Raw genomic sequence first — 25,861 nt, 5'->3', positions numbered from 1 at the left:
CCATCCATCTATCATCCGCCATCCCGTCCTCACACACACACACACACACACATCCCTATCACACACTCTCTTATGAGAGGTAAACATGAGATTTATATAAACAAAACAAATTTAGCATTCTGTTACCTTTCGAGTTGTTTTAGTTTCATACATATTTTCATATGTTACAAAATCAACCAGAGTGGGACTGAACTGGCCATTCTACCAACTTTGCGAGACTCAGTTTTCTGCCTTGTCTATTAAATTATTTTCTACGAATTACGAGTCTCATATTCAGTTATTTTTATTATCATAATTTTAAAGCAAGTCGTCACAGCTGAATTACTGCTCAAGAGAAAAATACAAACAGACTAATAGACACCAATTAATTAGATTCCCAATAAGGCTGAATACCGTGTCAGTAGATTATTGTTTTCAAAGTTGTCTAATATATATTTTACTGTTTTCTTTCAAAGTTTACGACTCCGATGTGAATTCAATGGTTTCGTTTGTATCTATAGACCACTCCCTGTTCTGTATTATCTAACTATCTAAGAGTCAACAAAATCAATCTGTTTTGCATCGGATTAAGGTCGCCTGTAATGTTTTCTCATGTTACGCAAAAAGTTGAGATTGTCACGAGCTATCCCACTGCGGTTCTGGACGAGCCAATATAGGGAATCACCGATGAAATAATTATATTTATCTTATGTAACGAAGAATCAAATGGACTTTATATTTTCTCAAAGAGTGTTGTGGAATAGTGACATGTAAGGAGCGGAGGTTATCCTTGATAATTTGTTTCAAAGTGTTTTATGATTCTGGCCAAAGGCAATAATGTCGATTCATCACCGATATTCCATTGCCTTCACGTTGGTGATTGGTATTCTCGTAGGATCTGCTATTGGACAACCAAGTCCTGAAGTAGAAAAAATTCGACGATCCTGGGAACGAGGTAGGTATATTTCTCAATATCAGTAGAAATAAACTTGAATTCATGCTGGGGCCAAAATTCAAATCAATCAATAATACGTTTTAATGATTATTTCTCACAGAATAAAAGCTATTAGATCAAGTAATTAATTGAGTGTCAGCACACTTACGTCTTATCATTTAACAGTGTGTATTACATTTGAGAAGTAGAGGGACATGTAAAAACAAAAATATTGTTTTATATTTTTGTTACAAAGCAGGATACTTAATAAAAAGTTAACAAATTCGTATTGAATTACTGGTCATTTTAGGACAAACTGACTTAAGCAAGTTTAAGGAGATACTAGTAACAAGAGGTTTCGGCTACGACAAAGCTCTTTCATCGATGAACGATGACCAGATATTAATTGAGGTAAGAAAACTTTCAATATCGAACACATCTAAATATACAGAAAACGTTCATCGGTTTGTGGTGATAAATTAATATTTGAATTTTAACCAACTTTAACAATCAGTTGGCTTGAGAAAGTCCACAGGAGTGGCTGATAGCAATACCCAAATAATTGGTACGGTTGGTTGAAGTTTAAACATTATTTAGTTCAAAATATGTACTCTCACGAAGTAAAGGCCTAAGAAGACGTACTCTTCAGCAAATTTGATTTGATTTTATTCATATATATATATACATCATTTTCAACATTACATAATGTTCATATTAGTATAATCATTCATATTATATATATATACATAAGTGGAGCATCATAACCTCTATGAGCTTGACAACGATGTTCCGATAAAAAAAAAATAATCGTGTAAAATTTTAAAAAATATCAAGGAATTTATTAGTGCACCAGCAATAATTTTTATCGTATACATCTGAAATTATACACGAGATCAAATTAACGAAATGTTTCAATAGCAATTTTAACAATACTTCGTTCTTAACACGGAAAATCATCTGTAATTACATGTATTTGAAATCCCGCTCTTTTTTCATTTTTCTTCCAAGTATCTAAGATCGAATCAGCCAGAGATAGAGAAGCTGCTCAATCGAGCAACACGTCGCCCAAAGAGCATCGTCTCAGACGATCATGTCTACGTATTCGAAGGGGAAAACGATGACGAATGGCAGATTTCAGAGACCTGCGTGGAAGACGTCATCCAATACTACACAGATCTCATCAGCAATGATTATGTTTATTATGCTGACAGAAGTTAGTAGCTTTTTACTACATCGTTCTTTTATCTATTTGCTTGCTTTCATTCTCTTTGTCTTTCCGATCTAAAAAAATGCATATATGCGGAGAAGTATGATATGTTAAAGTTAAATGATTGTGTAATAATAATAATATGATGATATGGTAGAATGTAATGTAACACATCGATATAAATGGAACGAATTAACATTAAAAATAGCCTTACATAATTTTATGTATTTATTGAGTACTGTTTTGCCGCGATAAATTTTGTTTGCAGTGAGGAAGTCTTCGGGAAGAATCCCTCGCGATGCACAATATTCTGGTAATGTGGTAGACCTTGGAAACATCTGGGTTTGTACTTCAACGATGAAAAATGAAACCTCTAATATTCCACGATTTAACGGAAAGTACTGTCCGTTCAAGGTTATAAACACGGTGAGTATATTTATTGGTGCCTTTGGAATGTTGATCCATGATTTTGCCCCCCAATCTGAAAAATGTATCGACGCCCCTGTTTTAGAGAGATACGCATTCTGCATGTTACTAATTGAAAATAGAAAGTGCTGACTATAAACATTTTTTCGCGATGCGCTCGCATCAATTAGATACCCATTCTTTTCTTCTCAAAATGTTCTTTTTCTCCCCCTCTCTCCTTGTGCTGCCACTGCGTCACTCCTTCCCTACAAAGCTTTCACTGGCGTGATGATTGGGGATTTTAGAGGTTCTTTATGTGGTAATTTATAAACGTTCACCAAGAAACATATTTAGTTCATTCTCCCTGGAGGAATCATATAACGAGACTTCATTACATTTATGTATATTTTAAGATATTGGTAGCGTAGTAGAATAAATGAGCCTTTCTAGGAGTTTATGCAAATTCCATCCAGTTTTTCTTTTCTTTTTAATTTCTATAATGATTATCTAGAGTATACTACTTGGAAGTTGCTGGCCTGACAGCTGTTCAGAGATGGATGTTAATTCCCTTTCATCACTTTGTAAGTAAAAGAACGTCTACTATCATCATTTTGGGTAATAGGAGACCAACTCATATTAGAAGATAATGTGATGTCGCTTTATTTGGAGGGGTTTCCTTTTTCACGATGGGTCTAGCAGAAAAAAAGCAAGCTTAAAGACAAACGGAAATTTTCTGAGTTACAGTCTTGCCCTTGTCTGGGCAACTCTGATATTCCATTGACCAATCGTAGTTGGATGATTTTTCTTCGTCGGCCTACATATTTTTATCAACTCGAGAGGAATATTTATGTAATTATAAGAATTGCTGAAAAATGCATTATTGGCAGTAGATAACGATATTTATACATCTGCCTATCACTATCACCATTATTATATCCTTGTTCGAATCATCATCATTGTTTATTTTTGTGACACACCCTTATTCTTTATTTTCTCTTGCTTTCCCAACAGTTTGGAGTGAGGTTGTTCAGGTCGAACCGTTTCTGCATTTCGATTGTCAAGAACGAAGGCCTTGGACCACAGCGGATATTTGGTTTACGTAAGTGAATGGCACGTAGTGGTGTCGTTACCTTAGGTGGTGATATTGATGACAGTGATATTACCAATGATGGTGATGGGTTTTTCTTTTTTGGTCTTTTTTTTTGGGGGGGGGGCGAACCCCCTCCCCCAAAATATCCTCGACCCGCTGGTGATACCGATGATGGTGGTGATGGAAATGGTATTACAAATGGCGATGATGGTGGTGGTGGTGGTGATGTTAATGGTGTACTATTACCACGATGATGGTTTTGAAATTACGAATTTTATAGTCGTGATGAGTAGCTACATGACGAAGATGATACCTGGTTATGATGAAAATACTGACGATATAATGGTGATTACCGATAAAAGTGTCGCTGATAATGTGTTTTTCAGTGTTGCCAAATAATTCATACAGTTCTTAAATGACGGTATTGGTATGTACCAAATAATCACAATTACAGTTAATCTTTCTCTCTCAATCATTCTATTTGAATTTCTCTCTTTGTAATCAGAGTTCTGATGGGTTTCTTCGCGATGATGGTTGGCATTGGAACTTTCTACGAAGTCTTCCTCCAGAAACTAGTCCGTGAGAAGATAAGAGGTCCAGAGAACCAAGAGCATGACCGCCAAGAGGAGAATACTTCGCAAGAATTGTCTCAAGGCGATCACTCATCCGACGTCGCTACCTCTTCAGCTGACGGTGATGATGGTAGAGATGATAAGGATGTAGTAGAGATTTCTTCAGAGAAGATTGATTGCAAGGGAGGACCTCAAATCAATGACGGCTATCAGATAGATGAGGAAAAGCCTCCGCCTTATTCGGAAGAAGTAAAGAAGGCGTCCCTTGAAATAGAAGATGCGGAAAGAGGAAAGACTAGGAAAACAAAGACGGGCAATCTGAAATGGGGTACGAAGTATGACAATCCGTTATTCAGATTTATGAGATGATAAGTAAGGAGCAATAAAATTGTCTATTTGATCTACCAGCCAATATCAGTTAAACAATTACTCACAAAACTTCAAAATTTACTTTTTGTTTTAAGTAGGCTCGACATCTTGCGAAGCACGTTACGTTTATTCACATTAACCTTATACTTTATTTCTTTTTAAACTAGCTATTACCAAGATATTTGACAGATAAAGACTGTTTTGACATAATAACTATTAATACCATTTGAAAGTTATGAAAAACAAAATCACAAGTTGTTTATTTTGTACACGAAACAAGATAAAAGACGGTTTAAATGTCATTTATATAATTATGGTTGGGGTTCTGCGAGTTTTAACCAGAAATACTGACTTGAATCCGCTAAAGAGCAGAAATGCAGTTTTAGAAAATGTTCTTTTGATTACGATATTGTGCACGCCATTCTATGGCATGAGAATCACAATCATGAAAGAGGTCGAAAATTCTAGTTCCGGCAAAGTGATTGGTGACGAGACATGAATTTCCTATCATTCCTATTATAATAAGTTGTACAATTTTCTATATCGTTCGTCCCTTCTCCGAAAAGAGTGTGGCTGCAACGTCAACCCCCAAACCCATTTGATTATTGTCATTCATTACTTTTAAAAACTTCCCAGCTATTCTTAATGCTGTCATGATGTCGTTTTCCCTTGTGAGTAACTGCAAGAAACTTCTCTCTGCTAAGAAGACGAAGAATACCATGGCCGTGTTAAACGGGCTGAGAGTATTGAGCATATGCTGGGTCATGCTCGGCCATTCCTTGCAATTCTGGGCTTTGGATCGTACGGGTAAGTTGTCGTACCTTGTCATATTCCGCCTTCCGATAGTCTTTCTCTTTTTTCCTGCCTCTATGTGTCTCTCTTTTGAGTATTTTATAACATTGACTGGCCTTGAGGAGAACATGAAGTATATTGCCCACAACAGAATCATTTTGGCGCGATACTTAGACGAGGGCAATATGGTTCTCTGAAAAGTAATGCATTTGATGTTCCCGAAAAAGGAGCCAGTCATTATTATCATTTACCTACAGCTGTATAATGTGTAATTCATATATTGTCATTTAAAGAATCCAGTACCATCGTCTAAAAACCTGGGCCAATATGATTCTGTTGCGGACAAATTATATTTGTGGCAATTATATTTCCCATCAATGCTAGTCAATTTTGTACAAAAATTTACCGCTGCAAAATCAGAGAACGGATAATGGAAAATGCTTGCAACGGAAAAACACCAGTATAGATTAATAATAATAATAACAACGCGCCTCGGAATAGAATATTTCTAGATAGATGGCGCTATATAAATGCCTATTGTTATTATTATTATTATTGTATATTTACTTATTTTCATAATCTCGTAATCACCAGCTTAACATACATCAATTCACATCCGCGCACATTATACAACGCACACCTATACCCACCCACGCATATTCCCATGATCCTCACGTATGAACACACTCTCATCCACCCTCTTTCCTTCTATTCCACACAGGTAACCCTCTTCAGGCTATTGACGTCGTTGTAGTCCACATGTCATTTGGAGCCTTTTATACTGGTAGTGTTTCAGTTGACACATTTTTTGTTCTTAGGTAAGGCCTTTTACGATTGCATTTAGTCTTTAAAATCACGACTCCCTTTCCCCAACAAATTTCTTCGGTCTAAAGGAATAGGCCTATGGGAATTATCTTAAAATCTTTATCCTTCATTCATATATTAAGATGAACATAATATTCACATAAAAAACAGGGGCCGCGGAAGCGGGGGTCGGGGCTTCACCCCCTCTCCCCACTTTTTTTTCCAAAACCATGTACAAAAACGCAAAAATGACCATACGATTGTGATTTTTTTGCATGGTCAGCCCCCCCCCCCCCACTTTGAAAACCATTCCGCGGCCCCTGATAAAAAAAACTGAGAAAATAGTTCTTCAAGTTATCGTGTTATTAACGAGAAAGCAACGAAAGATAATATTCTGTGTCTTTTTGTCAGTGAGTAAGCCAAAGCATGAAGGCAGTATAAGATTTTGCAAAGTTTAAAATCTACAGTACTTTTATATTCGCCACTATTGGATGGATCAATCTATGAATCAAGTGCTTTATCATCAAGCTTTCACGTTTCAATTTATGGGAATTCAAGTGTCATAACTTCAACTTCCCTGCAGCTCTAGGACTTATAACATACACATTTCGCTGAATTTGTCGATGATTCCCGAATTACTCGAATATTAACCAAACAGTGAATTTACATAACCATCCGTCATTTATTTCTTTATAGAATATTTTAGATATATATCCCTAAAAGTATGTCCCTAAAAATATCTCAACTCCTTTTCAGTGGATTTCTAGTCGGTTATATGACGCTAATAGCTATTGACAAGAAGGTCCTGCGCAGCGCGGGAAGTTGGGCCATGTTTTACTTTCACCGCTGGTGGCGTCTCACTCCTGTTTACATGGCGGCCATGGGGATCTGGGCATTATGGTGGCCCCATTTCGGTGATGGCCGAAGTGTGTCGCCCGCTGACGAAACATATGATTTTATCCAAAGCTGGTGTCGAAAACAATGGTGGACTCATCCTCTTTACATCAATACCCTGTACCCATGGCCCAATATCTTGGATTACTCGGTAGGTGTTTGAAATATATAAAAAAATATTTTTCCTTATTTTGTTTTACATGTTTACCTGACAAGTAATTACACTAAAAACAATACCACGAATGCGATTACATGAAATGATAAGCAAGCAAACACAAGTTCTTTGACAACGTAACTACCCGTTTTCCACAACAATTTATTTTAATCATACACACTAAGAAAAAAAGTTTACAACGTAAATGCAACACTGACCTTCCTGGGTACAATCCTGCCTCATAAGTAAAAAGGGTGCAAAATACACATATTTTTGCTTGTTTGCACCAGAAAATACAACTTTGCACCTTTTAGGATTCACTAACTTTTGCGTTTAAAATGTGCACAGTTGCACCTTCAGATAAAGGTATATCCTTGAAAAGTTATTGGTCACTCAACCTTTAAAAGTGCCAATAATTTAAAGTTAAACGCCGTACCCAAAAAAGCTTCTGTTACATTTGAAGGGTGCAAGTTTCCACCTTTTTTATTATGGTGCAATGCCTACCGTATACACTAATATCCTGTTCTACAAAATGAGTAAAGTAATCCTTAAATTGTCTGTTTAATGTCGAGATTCTATTAGAAGCGGGCTCCTAAGAGATGAGACTTCGTCAGTAAGCTGTCATGCTTTTAAAAAAATCATTTTTAATTGTAACTCTTTTTATATGTCATTGCAGTGTAAATAACAAGCACGATATACATGCAAAATTTGTGTTATTTTTGTTTATTTCTCAGTGTATGGGATGGTCGTGGTATCTTGCTTGTGACATGCAATTTTTCATCATTAGTCCGATTATTCTTATCATCCTTTACAAGTAAGTTTCTTCTTACGCCATAGGACTCTTCTGAAAAATAAGAATTTGATTTGAAAAATTGAAATCATCATGTACTGTTTTGTTTTATATATATACATAATTACCAGTTCAGCAGCTGAGCATTACAATAAAGATTGGTCAAACACGCACCTTTTTCTTTTTAACGGAATATATACATTTTACCAAGTAAAAAAACAAACAAATGTTCAGTTACCTGGGGAGTTATGCATTTTTTCCCGCTAGATGTTAGGGGGAAATAGCTCTAAGTATCTTTCCATGCATCAAAAGGCAGGAATGACGTTTCAGCTTTAGGATTTCTATAATAATTGATAAATTTTAATAATTTACAAAATATTTATTAAAGGGTAAAGTGATTTCTCCGATTATTGCTTGTCTCCTAGAATTTGACGCAGTCTGTGGAGTATAAAGTTTCAAGGTTATGTAACCTCATTTGTGTTACACTCCATTCAAACTGTGATTGGTTGGATTACTCGCATTGTTTATTTACTCGATTGATATGAATCAGTTTTCATTTAATATTTAATAGTTTGCTCAGCCAAAGCATGTGAGTGATTAAGATGTATATATACAAAGCTTTAGTTTTGCAAACCGGAGGGGGGTGACCCTTCCTTATTTTCTATAAATCAACATTTACTTATTGTTGTGTCATATCGACTTTAGGAATGCGAGAGCAGGTGCCGTACTTGTTACATCTCTGTTTGTAGTGTCTCTTGGGTCGCTTTTTGGAATCACCTGGTATTATGGATACACCACGAATGCTCAACCGTAAGTTCACATTATTGTATGTAAAATCAATAGAAATCCAATCTTCATAGTTCGTGAAGAACCTTTAATTTCTTAAACTCTATATTATTATAATAATATCACCGATAATGTTATTACAATTTCAACGCTGATGCAAATTAAGCTACACAGAGGAGGGAAATCGCTCCCCTAATCGTGAACACATTATTTTGATATCATGGACGATGATGCGACAAGTGGATATCCTACAAAAATAAATAGTTAATAAACTTAAAGGAAACAAAGTGTGATTTTTTACCCGATTTGAACAGAATTTTTATTGATTTCTCGAAGTTTTACTTGATCTCAGTTTTATATAAAAGCTATGGAAGTGGGACTAGCTCCCTCCATTCTCAGGAGCTTAGGACTCAACGAGGGCACAACAAAATCCATAATCTTTTTTCTGCACTTCATTGCTCATCTGTCAACTTAATTTATGTTGAGGGATGTTGGGGAAGCGGTCACAACATATATAAGATTTCCGTCTTCCCAAATCTGTTTCTTGCAGTTCCTACAATGACAACAATCCAGATCCTCCAAATGCCGACACTGTTTACACCAAACCTTATACAAGGATACCCACTTACCTAGCAGGCTTGGTTTTAGGCTATTTTATGTTTAAACTTAAAGGAAAGAAAGTTAAAATGCCAGTGGTAAGTCACTCTCATAATTTCGTTACCATAATGTTTGCAAACACCGTTTCACTATTAAGTTTCAAGCGCATCTCCAACTCTTGAGGTGGACGTACAATTTACTGAGAATAATTGTTTTATCATCATTTAGACATTGTTGACGACATCACTCATAATTATCATTATCTCGAACTGTGTCTCTGTTTGTTTTTAAGTGATGAGGGACACACATAAACACGTAATTGTTAAAACGTAATAAGCAATGTTAACTTTCTTGGTTTTGCTACCATCTATTTATATCCTTGTACTAAATTATTGATAATGTGTATAGTTATCCAAAATTTTCATCTTTAGATTGATGTAAAAATTGTAAAAGGCTTTATCGTGTGCACTGTCATTAGTTCCCCATCTGCTCATACGATTATCTAAGTGAAAGGACTGATGTGATACTCGCTTATTATTTCGCTCACCTCTTTCTCTCAGTATATTGCAGTAATTGGATGGATACTGGCCCTTGCCTCATTGTTCGCTGTCGTCTACGGTGTTTGGTCCGGCGCTTACCGCTACGTACCCCAGATCGAGTCGGCAATATACTTTACCTTCTACCGCCTCGGTTGGGGAGTGGCTATATGCTGGATCATATTCGCTTCACTGCATGGATATGGAGGTAAATCTAATAAGGTTAATTAAGAGTAATCCAAATGCGAAGAGTTTTTGGTCTAGTGGTTCTGGCATTCGCCTTTGAAACAATGGGTCATTAGTTCGAATCCCATCCATCATGACCCTTGCGTATTAATTGATTTCCTCACAGTATTCTTTTCCTGCCTTCTTGCCCCATGTTCCCGTTCATAATGCACATCCATTTTCTCTATCCTCTGACTATATCTACCGCAGGTCCTGTTGGAGCGCTCTTAGAATGGTCTTTCTGGATACCCCTTGCTCGTCTTAGCTACTGTGCCTTTTTGATCCATCCCGTCGTTATGTATAGTGTTCTCTTAACCCAACAAACACTCTTCCATTTCACCTACGTCACAATAGTAAGTATGATTATGATTTAACCTAAATCCAATGTGTATGTGTGATCTTTTACAATTATGATGATATTATTTAGGTTTTCGTTTAACTTACCTCATAAAGAAGAAGATATTTCATTTCTCTTTTAAATGTTATCTCCCTTGCAGGCATACCTGTACGTTGGAAACGCTGTATTTTCCTTCGTGGCTGCTCTCATCCTCTCTCTCCTTGTGGAAGGACCCTTCATGGGACTCGAAAAGGTCATGTTCGGAAAGTTTGAAAGATAGTCGTTTCCAAACAAAAATGGAAGTTTCATCGATCCTAAAAACATAAAAGCTCACACAGTTTCCCGTTTTCCTTTGACGGTCATTGTGAAGCTGCTACAGAAGATCCTTTGGCGTTTTTTTATCTAAGGTTTTCGATCCACTACAAATCCAATTCAAATGTGAATAAGCCTTGTTACGAAACGCGGTAGTCACACTTTCTGTATAAGGCTCTCCTATTCTCTTATTATTGCAAGGAATGACGTCTTCAGTTACGCTCATTCGGTTTACACTCCTTATGGGGCTTTTTATGATTATTATTATGAAAGCAATTATCTGTTTGAAGATTTTACGAATCGGTCAACTCACCATATGATCTGAATGACAATGTTCAAACTTGGTTGACAAGACAATGAGGCTCAAGAAATGCAATAAAACCGAATTTTTAAAAGACATTGAATAAAAAGTGATTAAAAAAAAACACAATTAATGTAATAGATGAAAAGACTGACAAGTACGTAAAAGGAAAACAAAGAACAACGTCCATTACTTCAACAAAATTTAGGCCCATGGATCTTGGGATTTGGTGCACCTTCTTCCTCGGGGATAATCGATTTGTTCATGTGCAAGTCTCTAGAAAATTAAAGCTTGTCTAAGATCGTAAAAGAAAACAATCGCAAGTCTCTTGACCTTCTTAAACATATACAATGAATAATGTTTATAAAATAAATTATGAACCTCAATATTTTTTTAATTCTCATTTATTTCGATGACCATGTTTACAACTGACAGTCTCTACATTAGTATCATTATCATCATTATTGGTATCATTATTATCATTATTTTAAATATACTGATAAACATCTTGGGCAGCAGCAAAATCAATCTCAAAACACGAGGATTGTGAGAATGTATTAAAATTAATAGTATCATCATAATCATATCATTGTAACCCTTGGTTTCATTCTACTTGACTCATGCTTGTCGCGGTTGCCATGACGGCTGTCATTGGATCTTACATTACTATAATGAATGAATGGATGAGTAAAAGAGTAGAGTGGCGGACCATACTTGTGTGCGTGCTTGTGAGAGAGAACGGAAAGAGGGAATGTGTGTCTCTTTATAAGCGTATAAGAGAGGGTGAGTGTGTGTTTATGTGAGTTAAAGAGGTAATCATGGTAATTGTGGCTGTCAATGGCGAAGATGGGGGAGGCTCTTGCCCCCCCCCCCCTAAAAAAAAAATCACGTTCAAGTATAAAAAATAGAAAAGGAAAGAGAGAAGGGGCTATATGATAATCATTTTCTGAATATTGTGTCAAAATCTATCACAGAATTTGATTTTTGTAATAACATGTCGAAATTTTTTGCTCGCTCGCAACTTTTTGGAAACGCTATTCGATCCGCCATATCTAGCCACCTAATTTTATTGGCTCATTACGCCACTGGTGGCTAAGTTTTAGCATGGACCTATAGGTCCATGGTTTTAGAGACAGGAAGCCTGCAGGCGGATCAAGGGGGCCGAAGCTGCCTATTAGGGGAAAAGGGAGATGAGAGAATAAAAAGGACAGGAGAAGGAAGAAAATTGAATTAGACAAGGGAGGGCAATGATTGCAGAAAAATACAAAATAGACGGAAAGGCCATTGTATAAAACTCAAAATTTCCCTCGCGTTTCGCATTCGCATTTCTTTGTTGCATGAGACAATAATCTAAACTGCTCAAGAGTATAACATATGGGGCGTAAAGTATCCCGTTTTCAAAGCGATATGCACAATATTTCATTATTTTTCATATTGATCATGATTATACAAAAAATGCTGAATATAAAAAATATTAAGTTTTCGCTACGCGCTCGCCAGTAGCGTACGCATGATTTTTGAATATTGACAACCCAAAATTATAGGTCGTTTCCTATTCAAAAAAATATTGAAAAGCAAAAAGAAAAAGGCCTTCCAATTTTTTTTAGGGGGGTTGAATTCCTACGGGGGGGGGTTGGGTATAAAAATATTTAAGGGGGGTTGAACCCCTGTAACCACCCTCCCCTGCATATGCTACTGGCGCGTGCTTTGCTTTTCACGAATTCGCACAAATGAGTTTTAAATTGCCCCTCTTCAGGTCAGTATATCAAAATAATGTATTCTGCTCGTGCTTTGCATTAGCATTGGTTATTTTAGTTAGATTTGCATCCTTTTCACGATATCAAAAAAGTGATTAGAATATCCCGACTTTTAGGTCTAAATCGCCAAAATAAAATCAACTCGCGCTTCGTAATTTTCCTATAATTATTAAAAAGTTCCCTTTTCGGTTAGTATTTTTCAGAATGTTCATTATTTAGGAAAATAATTCGTATCCTATTCATGATTACAAAAGTGAGTAAGATTTGTCGATTTTTAAGGTTTGAATTTCAGCTCGCGCTTGACGCTCGTAAATTATTTTTTGCATACTACCTAGAATGTTCTGCTTTATGTCAAATAAAAAAAAAAGCTGGTGCTTCGAGCCCGCATTGTTAAATGTGTTTTATGAGATACACAACTTGTTCTTAACTTTATATGTACAATTTTTCAGATGGGATTATTTCATTTTATGTATCTAAATTAGATGCTTTATAAACGAAAATTTTTGAGAAATCTTTGTAAAGGGATTTTTTTAATTGTATTTTTTAAAAATAAATTTATAGGCCTATTCTATATAAACAGATATGCATGAAGTTAAAACCAAACACCCCCCTCCAATCCACGAGTGGATTACTTTTTTGCCCTTTACCACTCGTAAAAACGTCGGCAGTGATGGACTAATTTGTAATAAGTGTTGTCAATCATCCCTTTGGCCTACTTCAGAAACCTTCGTCATCTCACGATTCTTTTTCACTATACATGGCCATTTGCCTCGAATATCTTTAAAGAGAATATTTCGCACGGAGATATGAATTATCGATATCCGATGCTGCTAAAATCTTCGATATCGAACAGAGCACTGGGAACGATTATTTGAGTAGAGGTGCTGAAGTGAATTGGACAAGCAAAAAAAATGGTTTTCAATCCAAAATGAAGTGGTTTCGGTCCAGACAAGCAAAAAAAAAGTTTCAATCCAAGATGAAGGTGGTTTCGGTCCAAAGAAATTTGACGAGCAACAAAAAAATCGGTTTCCTACAAAATCTCATTCATTTTTATTACATTTCTACCTTTTATTATACCTAGCACATTTCCAGGGGTGCTGTATATGGATAATAATACACGCAGCACCCCAAGGATTTTTTTGAGGGGGGGGGGGGTGCTTCAGCCCCAGCACACCCGCTTCCCAAGGCCTTTGCGAACAATCTATTCAGGATTCACATAAATTATCAGGCTTCACCAATCTGTCATTTCTGCACATAGTTAGATCTCTTGGTAAAGGGTGATAACTAATCAGAACGGAGAGTGAAGCCTATCAGCCTGGTCAGGTAACCTGTGTGTAGGTTTGTTTGCGGAGGATGGCTCATAATATACAGGGTTCTACTTTCAAAAAGGAAAAAATTAATAACAGGCTACCTATAGGTCAGACATTCCGTACATTTCCACAACCGGTCGACTTGTCTTTGATTTTAGAGGACATACGGGGCCCTGATCAGTGGCGGCACCAAGGAGGGAGGACATTCCAACTCCTTCGGTCACATTCTTTTGCCCTCCCCCACTTGCCCCCTATTTTAAAATCCTAGTGATGCCACTACTTATAATTTTAATTTCGACTACAAAATGTGCTTGGTCCCTTGAGGTGAACATCCTGGATTTGTACCAAGACCATGCCTTTGCAGGGGCAAACTTCAGCGATTCTCTCTCCGCCACAAAAGCACTCCAAAGGCTGCACGGCAAATAAAACAGACGTGTTTGACCGATACCTATCGGTCTGATCAACTTCTTACATGCAACAGAAGCACGACGGAAACGAATACAAATTGTGGAAAGCTGATTTGCGCAAGACCGGGCGCTAGACATCAGTTTCATGTCATTACCAAGATGCACGTCGATTGTGTGCTACAAGTCCAGCGATCAACGTTTGTCTGAAGATTTTTTCAAATAAATGAAGTAGGGTACTAGAGATCAAAAGGAAAACTCAGACATGTGTAATCCTATAACAACTTCGCGTACAATTGGGAGGGGGGAACTTGAAAGTTCCGCGATCAATGAAGAGAAAAGAACAAACGCAAAAAATGTAAAATATCATATCGTTTGTTTTTATTTATGCCAAACACTCACGAAAGTTTATTTTCATCTTTAAAAGGCTAACCTTCTAGCTCGCTCGAAACGAAACTCTATAGAATTTTTTTTCTCCAAATATGCCATGTCATGCCTGCCCCTCAGTTTTTGCTAATTAGGCCACTGGTAACTGGACGTGATCCCGTTATTAGACATTTGCTCAGAGTCGTTTGCAGCCAGCGGTGAGCACTTCCATGGACAGACCCCGATGGGTTGCAATTAAGCCGTTAAAAATTCTTACTCCTATGTCCAATTAATATATACCGTTGCCGACATCAACGACCAATGATAAGTATAGGGTCAGATTTAAAGGCCCCCTCACACCTAACCGAATTGCCTGAAATATGCCTTGCGATGGCTGGCCGAAGGGCATTAAAAAAAATGGTTTTCAATGGTAACTGATAGTAAATCAGTGACCCTTCGTGTTTGGGTTCGTACACTTTCTGAACTAGCAGCTGTGATTATTCAAATTCGCGCGGAATTTTGAACATGTTTAAAATTTCCCGACGAATTGAAAAATCGTTGGTAATCTGTTTGAATTAGTCTGCGGTAATCGTTCGTGTGTTATTGTCGCGCATAGTCCCTCGTGCTTTTGCCAAAGTGGACCGATCTCGAAAGAACCACGATGACACAAACGTACAAGAACGCCCGATCTCTTCCCTCGTCTTCGTTTGTAATCGCACGCCATTCAAACCATTGCTCACTGTCAACCATTCGCTCGCCTTCGGCTGCAATTGAACCGAAAAATCGATATCTTTCGCATGTCATATTTATCCTTCGCTTACTGTTCGTTGATAAAATTTGACAATAGTTATACCTTGGTCACATTTGTTCTACGGCGGCCGTACGGCGAGTCGAAAACAGCCGTTTTAACATTTTTGTACCAGCTACATATCGGTGGTTTGAATAAAAATGAATAAAACGACTGTTTTCGACTCGCCGTACGGCCGCCGTAGAGCAAATGTGACCAAGGTATTACTGATCGCATGATTTGACGGAAATTTTATTTGAATTCATTGAATATGCGTGCATTTCGTGCATTTTCCCATTCGTCACCCTTCGTCCGCCTACATTCGGTCAGGTGTGAGGGGGCTTTAAATATCTACGGCCACATATGTTGCAGGTCATGGGCACGGCTGCCGCACGGATGTATTTTGATGTTATTCAAATCCCGGATGTCATGCGTATCAATTTGCTCATACATAATTGCCACTGTCACGATTTACAATTTACGATTGAAGCGAGGGTCTTAATCGTGGAGTGATTGTAGTGATCGCAAGAGATCGTATCTCAGATCGTGGCAATCGTATTGATCGTTGACAAATTTTGAATGGTACACAAGTTTTCGCGAGCATTTACGAAAGGCCAATCGTGGTGTTCGTTAAGCCCCTTTCACAATTGACGTACGACCTGTTTACGACCACCTGCAACAGTTTTTTCTTGTTGTTGCACGATCGATCCCTTGGTGTCTTGCGAGCACTCGCAGTCGTTGTAGACGATCGCACAAACTCGAGGTGGTCGGAGGTGATCGTGACTGGTCGGGCGATCATCGTGTGAGTGTTGTTCAACGTTGTACGACTTGGTGCGAGAGGTGGCACAACTAAGTATAGTCGCATTTAGTCGACTGGAGGTCGTACAACACTTGCACATGTGCTGGAGACCTACAGAGACCAGTCTTGCGACTGGGTGCGATAATATGAGACTGTTGCAAGACCGATCGAAATTACGGCTTACTACATTCCACTACCGTTGCATTCGCATGTATGCGACCGTTCAGCCCCTTTCACAATTGACGTCCGACCAGTTTACGACCGCCTGCAACAGTTTTTTCTTGTTGTTGCACGATCGATCTCTTGGTGTCTTGCGAGCACTCGCAGTCGTTGTAGACGGTCGCACGAACTCGAGGTGGTCGTGACTGGTCACATCTGAACTTTGAACATGTTCAAAATCCGAACGCGATAAAATACGATCGATTCACTCGCATCAGGCCGTACCCGGGGTCGTACCATCGGTCGGGCGATCATCTTGCGAGTGTTATTCAACGTTGTACGACTTGGTGCGAGAGGTGGCACAACAGTAGTCGCATTTACTTGACTGGAGGTCGTGCAACACTTGCATATGTGCAAGCGACCTACATGTACAGAGACCTGTCTTGCGACTGGTTGCGATAATAATATGGGCCATAAGACTGTTGCAAGACCGATCGCAACGGCTTACAACATTGCACTACCGTTTCATTCGCATGTATGCGACCGTTCCACTCGCAATCCCTCGTGCAACACTCGCGTGTGATCGCACGAGCACAATAAGAGCATATGCGACTTACTCGTGCAACGGGGTTTCCTGGTTGTTTTTGTTGTACGACAGCTGTTGCAACTGTAAAAGCCTCTGTGCGATCTTATGAGATGACTAGCGATTGATGCCTGTTGCAGCCTGTCGCACGACCAAAAGGAGAATCGTTGTACGACACAGATACGTTCTAATTGCTACGGCGAGCGTATACATGATAAAAATGCAATGTAATTTTAACTTCACACTTTCTACAACCACCTCTCCGACCCCTGAGAAAACTACAGGGCCCCTGCACTACTCACGCATACACGATTTATGCTATCCTTCTTTTAAAAAAGTAGAAAGAAAAAAAACCTATAGGCCTACTACCAACGCAGGCAACAGTGCGTCTCCACTTTAAAAGACCTAGGACAGCAGCAGGTTTTCTGCCTCCATAATTAACATATACATGTTCTGTTTAAACATATTTATTCACTTTTCCTTTTGAATGGAGATTCTCATTTGCTATTGACTGCATGAAGAACGGTTCAAGGAGGGCGGCCAGTGAGATTGATTTACAATTCTTCGAGTCTATTGTTTGGACACAACTTTTGTTTCTTGAATATCAAACTATTGAAATTAAATGGTAAGTACTATATTTCCTATTTGATTTATTTGGTAAGGCGATTATCTACATTTATATTATATTTCTAATTTGATTTATTTGGTAAGGCGATTATCTACGTTTACAACTCTCCACCCAGGTGTAGTAAATGGGTACCCGAATATGTTAGTCTCGAAATTTCATGATGGTGCGCGTGATCAGTACAAACTATTTTTTAGAGCGAGTCTTTCCTGCAAACGTTTATGCTGTCAGTGTGAATAGAAAAGTTTTGTTTAAACACACGTACAAAAAGTAGGCCTACGAAATATTGGAGATTTATTTTGAGTACCAGTTATGATTTGGATTCCTATAGTATCCGCCTATATAAAGCAAGAGGTGGAGGTAGCAGGATGAGTGGATTATTTTTCCACTTATATTACGATTTTCTTTTGTCTAATGGGAGAGTTCTTCTTTGCTCTTATTATTATTTATAATATTTTCAGATGCCTTACAACACGGTATTTTTCATCCTCGTCTTCGTCTTTGCTAGTTTTGCATGCCTTCGTGTGAAAATGGGTAAGATGAAACTATATCCTTTCTTCTAAATTAAGACTCTTGGAGGCAGGCGTCTCTGGTTATTCATCAGAATTTCATTTCAGTGTGTGATATTTTCGGCATTCTCTTAAAGTGATGCCCTACACACGACAACGTTTCATTTTTGCAATAATAAAATGCGAGTGTTGTTTTTCCCCACCAACATATTGATCTGTTCATTAGACTGTTTAGACATTAGGCATGTGCTTTTTTAAAGCCATCAATCGTTTTCAAAGTACATAATTATGTTTGAAATTATAATCAGAATTATAGGTGCAGTCAATCAGTTGACATTATACTGTTAAAGCTGTTAAAGTAACGTTACATCATCAAGACTTCATACTCCACCCATGCATGTCAGATGAATTAAATCCTTGAATATGCACTAAGCCGGGGAAGCTGGAGTTATAGTGCCGGTGATATTATCTTGTGCCTCAGAAAATAATATTTAAAGAAAGGTGGGGATAAAAATACCTCTATGTCGAATTATTTTAAATTGTTTATTGAGATCATCTCTTTTTCTGGTTGGCATATAGTCTCTTCTCTTTGCTCCGACGGATACGACCTTAATTACACGCTACCATTATTCGAGCAATGTAATGTAAAGATGATGAATGGCCGTGAAGTACAGACGATTCCGAAGCTTCTTCCTAGTTCAGCCACTAAGAATTGCCATGAAAGGCAACATGCTGATATACTACAGGGCCGCCGAACATGCCGTGTGCCAGGTACAGGCATAATCTATTATATTTCTGTTATTCTTATGAACGTGTGTGTCTGGAGTATACTGCAAATAAATGATAAAACATAAGTGAAATTGGTATCGATTGAAACATAAAAGAAGAGTAAAATGCTAAGGAATGTTCTGGGAAAATCTAAGTTTGTGCTGTCGCATCCGAGAAGCACTCCCATTATTTTAACTATATGTAAAAAGTCCTTGATTTAAAAAATATATATTTGTGTATTTTATGACCATATTCGACATTAAACCAGGGACATCATTCATACACGATTTAAGTGAGGAAAATCAATTAAAATTACTTATCAGCAATCATATACCAATCATAAACGACACTTGGGTGATGTCAGAGAGGACCTGCTCTCTTATTGCGTGACAAAAATCCAAAACTCTGAAAACTGATAGACGGTGACAAATGTGTTACTGTAAATCTTTGCATCTGCAGAGCAAACTAGTCTTAGAGAATTCTTGGTAAACATTTAATGAAAACTCCCGTTATTAATTCTTTGTTGGGTTTTCATAAAAATTTTCAAAGCTTTCAAAGACAAAGACGGTGTGTGGTGTACCTTGAATACGGCATGAGATTTCGAACAGTTCTGTCCGCAATTAACATCCAATATTTCGCTTGATGAACTCGATGTGTTTTACAGCTTAAGAATTTGGGTATTAAACATGCATCGATCTGTCTACATTATAATGTAAATTACCATTTTGAATTTCTTTACGGTGCTATTGATGTTGCGATGTTATAACATTGTTTCATAGACTGTTTGAAAAAGCCTTGTAAGCATGGTTGGTGTGAGGAGATTTTCATCGGATTCACCTGTCATTGTCAGCCTGGGTACTCGGGAGATTATTGTGAAAAAAGTGAGTCTTAATCATATTTTCATATACTGATAATATTCAACGAAACACCCCTCTTCACCTGTTTACTACACATAACTTTTATCGTCACTCACTAAGATGATGATAGTTAATTTTAGAGGAAAATTGGCAAGGCAAAATATCCCCCCCCCAAAAAAAAAAAAAAAAAAAAAAAATTATAACAATAATGAACAAATAAAATAATTAATAAATAGATATTCTCCATGTACTTCATTCATTTTACACCGTTCAGAATGATCTGCATTCCTATTCACTTTATGCATGTTTAGTACTTTGGGATTGATTTTTCCTAAATGATTAAACTCGACCTGTTTGTGTGTTTTTTTTTGGGGGGGGTGTCAACCCATTCGTGGGGAATTTATATCTAAATATTAAAAAAAAATCACCTTGCATACTTCCAGGAATTCACCGTGTATTGTGATGACATAAGGCTAAATATATAATTTAATTTTGTAATATTACGTTATTAAAGGAAATGGCACAACAGGAGGAAATTACACCGACGGCATGCAAGGCATGGGTGTGAAATCTATTTATGGTAAATATGATAATTATAAGATGCGATTTTTGAATTACCAGTCCTAAAGTAAACGTGCAACAAATGGTAAAAAACATAATTATAGAAACCCGATGTAAAGGACAATATAAAATTTGGTATTCATCATGTGCTATATGTGATTTGGCAAAATATTTCTATAGAACTCTGCCATCTTGACAGCGTTCCATCAACATGATCATATGAAAGGTTAACAGATCTGACAACTTTCAATATTTTTTATTGCGCTGAGAAGCGCTTATGTCTGAATGTTACTATTGTAACTGTCAGATAAAACAAACTTTGTCGAATAGAACACCCGACTAGCAATTTCCTAAAACGCATTTGACGTATAGTTATACGGTATAGTTTCAGTATTTCCCAATTTGCTAATTCCTTTAATGTTAATTCGGTTGAAACACTCATTCGTCCTTTTTTTAATTCATCTTGAATATAGAGACTACTCGGATTCTCGAACAACAGGATGTCACAACAACTGAAATAATGTCTACAACAGGTAAGAAAACTGTATGAAAGAGGGAGAGGCAGAATTTCGTCGTGATAAGTTGACCGTTCCAAGCATATATAATGCCACAGTCAACATGGTCAACGCTTATTTACACTGAAACATTAGGCGAAATTATCGTAAGATTTTCACGAGGAGGTCCTATTCTCTCCTCTCCTTATCAATAGCATAACGATTTACATCATTTTTTCTCAAAAGTTTTCCACCAAATCATGAAGATTATGCAAATTATTTATATTTATTTGAATCTATTCTCAAACTTTCTCGGAATAGATATGCCAACAACTACATCTTCCTTTGGACAAGAGAAAGATTCGTTCTCTGGTAAGTCAATTCATGCAGGTAAAAAGGGTATATATATATATATATATATATATATATATATATATATATATATATATATATATACTTCATACAGAGAAATATGAAATTTGTTTTATTGTTAATTATTCAATTTAGTACTTTTTGTATTTATTTTACATCCGCATTGATGTTCACCTTGACGATCTAGGCCCTATGAAAATATGTAATCGATTTTTTTTTTTAATCGCAATGTCTATTCTGGTTATGTATTTACTATCTAGATTTAGATTATTTATACTCCAGTGGAGACTATTGGTACGACAGAGATGATCCAGGTATGTGTCAATCAATTATTACCATCAAAATCTCTTTCAGTATACTAATATAATGAGGTTTGAATCAAGGAATTATGAATAGCCATGGATTCACAGACAAAATAAGGAATTCAAGAATATCTCCTAAATAATGCGTCAATCTGTAAATAAACCCAAATCACAAATTTTACTAAGAAAAGTCACAATTCCTCTTCTTCGTTTTTTGTCATGCTATCTTGTCCCATTTCTTTTCTTCTTGGAAGTGTGTGTGGGGAGGGGGGACTTGGCAGGGGAATGAAAGGGGTTTTGGCCATGTATATAAATGATAAGACCAATATCTACCCCTGCCATAAGCGAGTTACACTATATAGTTGTAATGACTTCGGCACCCGGCCTTCTTCAGTGTTTATTTGCTAATATATATATATGTGTGTGTGTGGGAGAGTGTGTGTGTGTGAGGGTGTGTGTGTATGTATATACCTTAAATATTTATATTTTTCTCACTCTTATTTATTACATGAGAAAGGCGGCCTTGAAATGTTCATATCGTGTTGGAATGTAACCAAGAAAAAAGCCGACCGCATGTGTGCAAATGAATACCGTGACGATATGAGGCCCTTCTTTCCTACTAGTGAAAGAATGTTGCAAACCATTGTCGATGCATTGCCCGAAACCTGCGCCATGGGGGATAGTGATAGAGATTACATCTGGTTGTGGCTTCATTGTCAGTATCCTAACCACGATCTTGTTAATGGGACCACTTACACAATTCTTGAAATGATGAAGATGATTACGAATTGGGACTGTTTTGCCGATGTTGGAAACGTCGATCCGAGCCTGCTGGAGATGTGTTACTCGATGTTTAGTAACAACATAGGTATACACATGATAATTGAATGATCTGAATTATATATCATGATATTAGGGTATGTGCTTTGAACGAGGCTGTCCCTATTCACCCAGCATCAAGCCATTATGGATAAGTATGATGAGTAGGAAATCGAAGAAGCATGTCATCAATATCGGCTATAAAATTCAAAAGTAAACGGTCTGGCACGTAAAGTTGCACAAACGAAATTGACCCCAATCCGACCGAGGAGGTAATGATTGTAATTGAACAAGTCGATTTACCCGATGTGTCTGAGACATTTATATCATCAATGTCTTTTACCGCCATTATTCTGAATTCCAAAGTTCTAACACCGTTAAACTTATTGCAGTTTTTCTGTTTCTTTTGTATCTTTTGAGATCGAAATTTAAAACAGTTCAAATAGATTTTTAATGATATAATTATACTCAACACTTTCATATTTGCTTCTTCGTTTCGTGTCTTTTCCTGCATTAGTGACGATTTCTAACATCGAAGAAAGATGTCTCCAGATGAAAATGTCTCACGTAGATGGACACTTCAGGTACCAGTTCAGAGGAGCGAACTGTGAGAACGACTCCGCTTATGCAGTTTGCTTAAAAGTCGACCAGTAAGCTGTATTGAAAGCATTGATAATCGATAAGGGGATTGTGAGAGTTTGAAAATCTAATAAATTTGGACTTTGTGAATATAGGATATGTATATATATATATTGTATTCCCTCAATATAAGTTGAGATTATATTCTTTTTCTATTAACTTTACAATATACGTTGAGTTATATATTGTGTTTTAGGAATTTTGTAGTGTAATTTGTGATTATATTAGTGTTCCAGTAATATTATCATATACGTTGAGTTATATTCTGTGTTCTAATCTTGCAATATATAGGTTGAAACTATATTCTGTGTTCTAGCAATTAGGCAATGTAAGTTGAGATTATTTTGTATTCTAAGAAATCGTATAAGTTGAGATTATATTCGTGTTCTAGCAATATTGCAGTATATAGGTTGAGATTATTCGTGTTCTAGCAATGTTGCAATGTAAGTTGATATATTCGTGTTCTAGTAATCTTGCAGTATAAATTGAGATTATATTCCATGTTCTAGCAATCTTGCAGTGTAAGATGAGATTATATTCTGTGTTTTAGAAATCTGCAGTATAATTGGTAAAATATACAACCTCATTATCAAATTGCTACTTTTTAAATTTCATTCCCTGATTTTTCACTTTTTATTAAATTATTGAAATTCTATGTGCGAAAATTCTGTAAAGATTTGACTTTATAATTTTGTTTGTATTTTGTTGACTGAAAAGAAATGAATCTAAATCCTGAGAAAAAAAGTTAGTGAGCTTTTGACTGATCATGTCTCAACTCTCAACACTCTTGAAGACTATACAAGGAGACTCGCCTGCGTGGCAGAAGTGAGATAGAGGCGGCACGCCGCTTTTCTGATGGCGGCGTCGTCATTAAAGCATTGACATATTAACCGAAGATATTTTATCATAACTTTGAATGTAACTTGGACTTAAGGATGATCAAGTATTATTGATCTCTTTTAGGAGTCATGTTAGAGATTTAGAATTCAGACTTTACCCCAGTGCTACCAATCTTCTGATCACAATTGTAAATTATGTTCGTTTTCTGCAGCTGATGCATGTGTTTTACGGCACATTTTGGAAAATTACACATTTTTGGTAAATTACCAAAAATTTGCAATATATCGAAATGTGCCGTAACTATTGTAACGGCACATTTTGGTAACTGCACATTTCGGTGAAATGTTGCAGAATTTGTAGGACATTGACGGCAAATGTTGGCAACCTCAGGGATCATTGGCTCAATTATCAGTACTCATTCTTTGCATTAAAAATATAAATTACCACTAAGAGGTCATAGCAGTTGGTCTCTTCGTCCAATGCCATTTCGTCCAATGACCATATCGTTTAATTCCGTTTGGTCTAATACCATTACCAAAAACACAGCTTCTCAAAAATATCAAATATTTTATAAACATTACTACGCCGAATTTCATAAAATTCACCCCGTAGTTAAAAAAATAAAATGAGAAAAAAAATAGAATCTCCAATGTCTGATTACATCCATTTGATAACAAATGATCCTGTAAACTATGTATTTGTATTTTGTAATATCCTGAAGTTTTTCCCACGTTTAAACATTTGTACAGATCTTTTTAAGCAAAAGACGATATGACTGTCGAAAAATCTTTCCGCTTGAGTGAGAACCACTTACTTTTGAAAAGTTCGTGAAAAATGATTTGCGCAGAACTTTGAAATATTTATATGAATAAAAGTAGACAGTGTGAAGAACACATGGACTTTAGCTAGGAAGATTGATTTGAAGATATCTTTTACTTTTCTAACTTATTTTCTTGCCCAAAACACTTCATAGAGCCCAATTGCGCCCCCCCCCCCCCCCCACTGACGAGGCCATCGTGATGATATCTGCTTTACACGGAGCTGTGATTCACATGAAACGGCCAAGGCTTGATTTTCGTTTTGTTAATCATTGTCAAGTTTGGGAAAAGTGTGGAGAAACAAGTAATAAATGGAATATGAATATATATACATGGAATATATAACCCCACTTTAAATGATGACAAGTTAGTGAAAGAATGTTGGAGATGAGAGAAATAAACTTATAAGCTTATCTAGGGTTAAAATGTTAATTTGGGTGACAAAGTTGTTACAATATGTTTAAATGTATTTGTTTTATTTCAATTGGCTAAAAATTATGATAAATGTATGAGAGATGCTCGGCACGGTCAGTTTGTTTTCGCCTATTATTTTTGACACGGCGTGAAAATGTGCATACCTGCGCAAACCAATTTCTGCGAGCTTAACAAAAATGGACAATGCTCACTCAAGTGTAAAATTTTTAAAAGATTTTTACTTTCATTAATTTGATAGATGAGACCCAAGCCCAAGAATATACGTTAAAACTATCCCCATGTTTCTTTTTCAATTTCCAGGACTTTTTCAAAGTGTAATTTTTTTTAATGTGGAGAAGGTTTACTGTTCACCATGTGTAGTATGAAGAAGGGGATGGAAATGCAGGCAGAAAATTGAAATGGAAAGACAAGAAAGGATGCAAAAGAGGAAATTACATGTATTCTTTTCTTGAAAGTGAGTGAAGTCCTGAAAAGGACTGTAAACCAGATGAGATGAGCTGAATATGGCTTGAGTAGCGATGGTTTGAGTAGTAGCAGGATGAAGTGAAGAGAGGTTACTCTGTTCACTTCACT

General features: G+C 36.8%; 2 protein-coding genes across 3 annotated transcripts in view; both read left to right on the top strand.

Moving 5' to 3' along the window:
- Positions 1–23,860, top strand: part of LOC135153222 (uncharacterized) — a 1,173,865-nt gene extending 1,150,005 nt beyond the window's left edge. Inside the window, exons 1-11 of one of the 2 annotated variants that reach the window (XM_064095622.1) lie at positions 14,128–14,164; positions 17,743–17,874; positions 18,336–18,408; positions 18,963–19,154; positions 19,931–20,032; positions 20,523–20,588; positions 21,043–21,102; positions 21,385–21,435; positions 21,696–21,749; positions 22,255–22,605; positions 23,074–23,860. In XM_064095622.1, coding sequence (XP_063951692.1) covers positions 17,872–17,874; positions 18,336–18,408; positions 18,963–19,154; positions 19,931–20,032; positions 20,523–20,588; positions 21,043–21,102; positions 21,385–21,435; positions 21,696–21,749; positions 22,255–22,605; positions 23,074–23,210 — 1,089 coding nt within the window. In that variant the 5' untranslated portion in view covers positions 14,128–14,164; positions 17,743–17,871 and the 3' untranslated portion in view covers positions 23,211–23,860. Of the gene's footprint in view, positions 1–14,127; positions 14,165–17,742; positions 17,875–18,335; positions 18,409–18,962; positions 19,155–19,930; positions 20,033–20,522; positions 20,589–21,042; positions 21,103–21,384; positions 21,436–21,695; positions 21,750–22,254; positions 22,606–23,073 lie in introns of those variants that run through there. The other variant, XM_064095627.1, reaches the window with a different exon arrangement.
- On the top strand, positions 142–11,665 carry LOC129256888 (O-acyltransferase like protein-like). The gene is made up of 16 exons (XM_054895108.2): positions 142–934; positions 1,224–1,324; positions 1,922–2,126; positions 2,389–2,546; positions 3,037–3,106; positions 3,537–3,624; positions 4,121–4,515; positions 5,193–5,363; positions 6,070–6,166; positions 6,909–7,197; positions 7,935–8,014; positions 8,696–8,800; positions 9,327–9,471; positions 9,934–10,117; positions 10,345–10,487; positions 10,632–11,665. Exons 1-16 carry the CDS (start codon positions 817–819, stop codon positions 10,749–10,751), a joined length of 2,469 nt encoding a protein of 822 aa, XP_054751083.2. The 5' UTR covers positions 142–816; the 3' UTR covers positions 10,752–11,665.
- Positions 23,861–25,861: the final 2,001 nt, after the last annotated feature.

This window comes from Lytechinus pictus, chromosome 1, assembly GCF_037042905.1.
Source record: "Lytechinus pictus isolate F3 Inbred chromosome 1, Lp3.0, whole genome shotgun sequence".
NCBI classification, from domain to species: domain Eukaryota; kingdom Metazoa; phylum Echinodermata; class Echinoidea; order Temnopleuroida; family Toxopneustidae; genus Lytechinus; species Lytechinus pictus.
This window is presented reverse-complemented; position numbering and strand designations above follow the sequence as displayed.

Bases quoted from the DNA above. Each gene is read 5' to 3' on its own strand.
- LOC129256888 (XM_054895108.2), top strand. From the start codon at position 817: ATGTCGATTCATCACCGATATTCCATTGCCTTCACGTTGGTGATTGGT. The intron at 2,547-3,036 runs GTGAGTATATTT...ATGATTATCTAG, and splicing joins CGTTCAAGGTTATAAACACG to AGTATACTACTTGGAAGTTG. The intron at 9,472-9,933 runs GTAAGTCACTCT...TCTTTCTCTCAG, and splicing joins AGAAAGTTAAAATGCCAGTG to TATATTGCAGTAATTGGATG.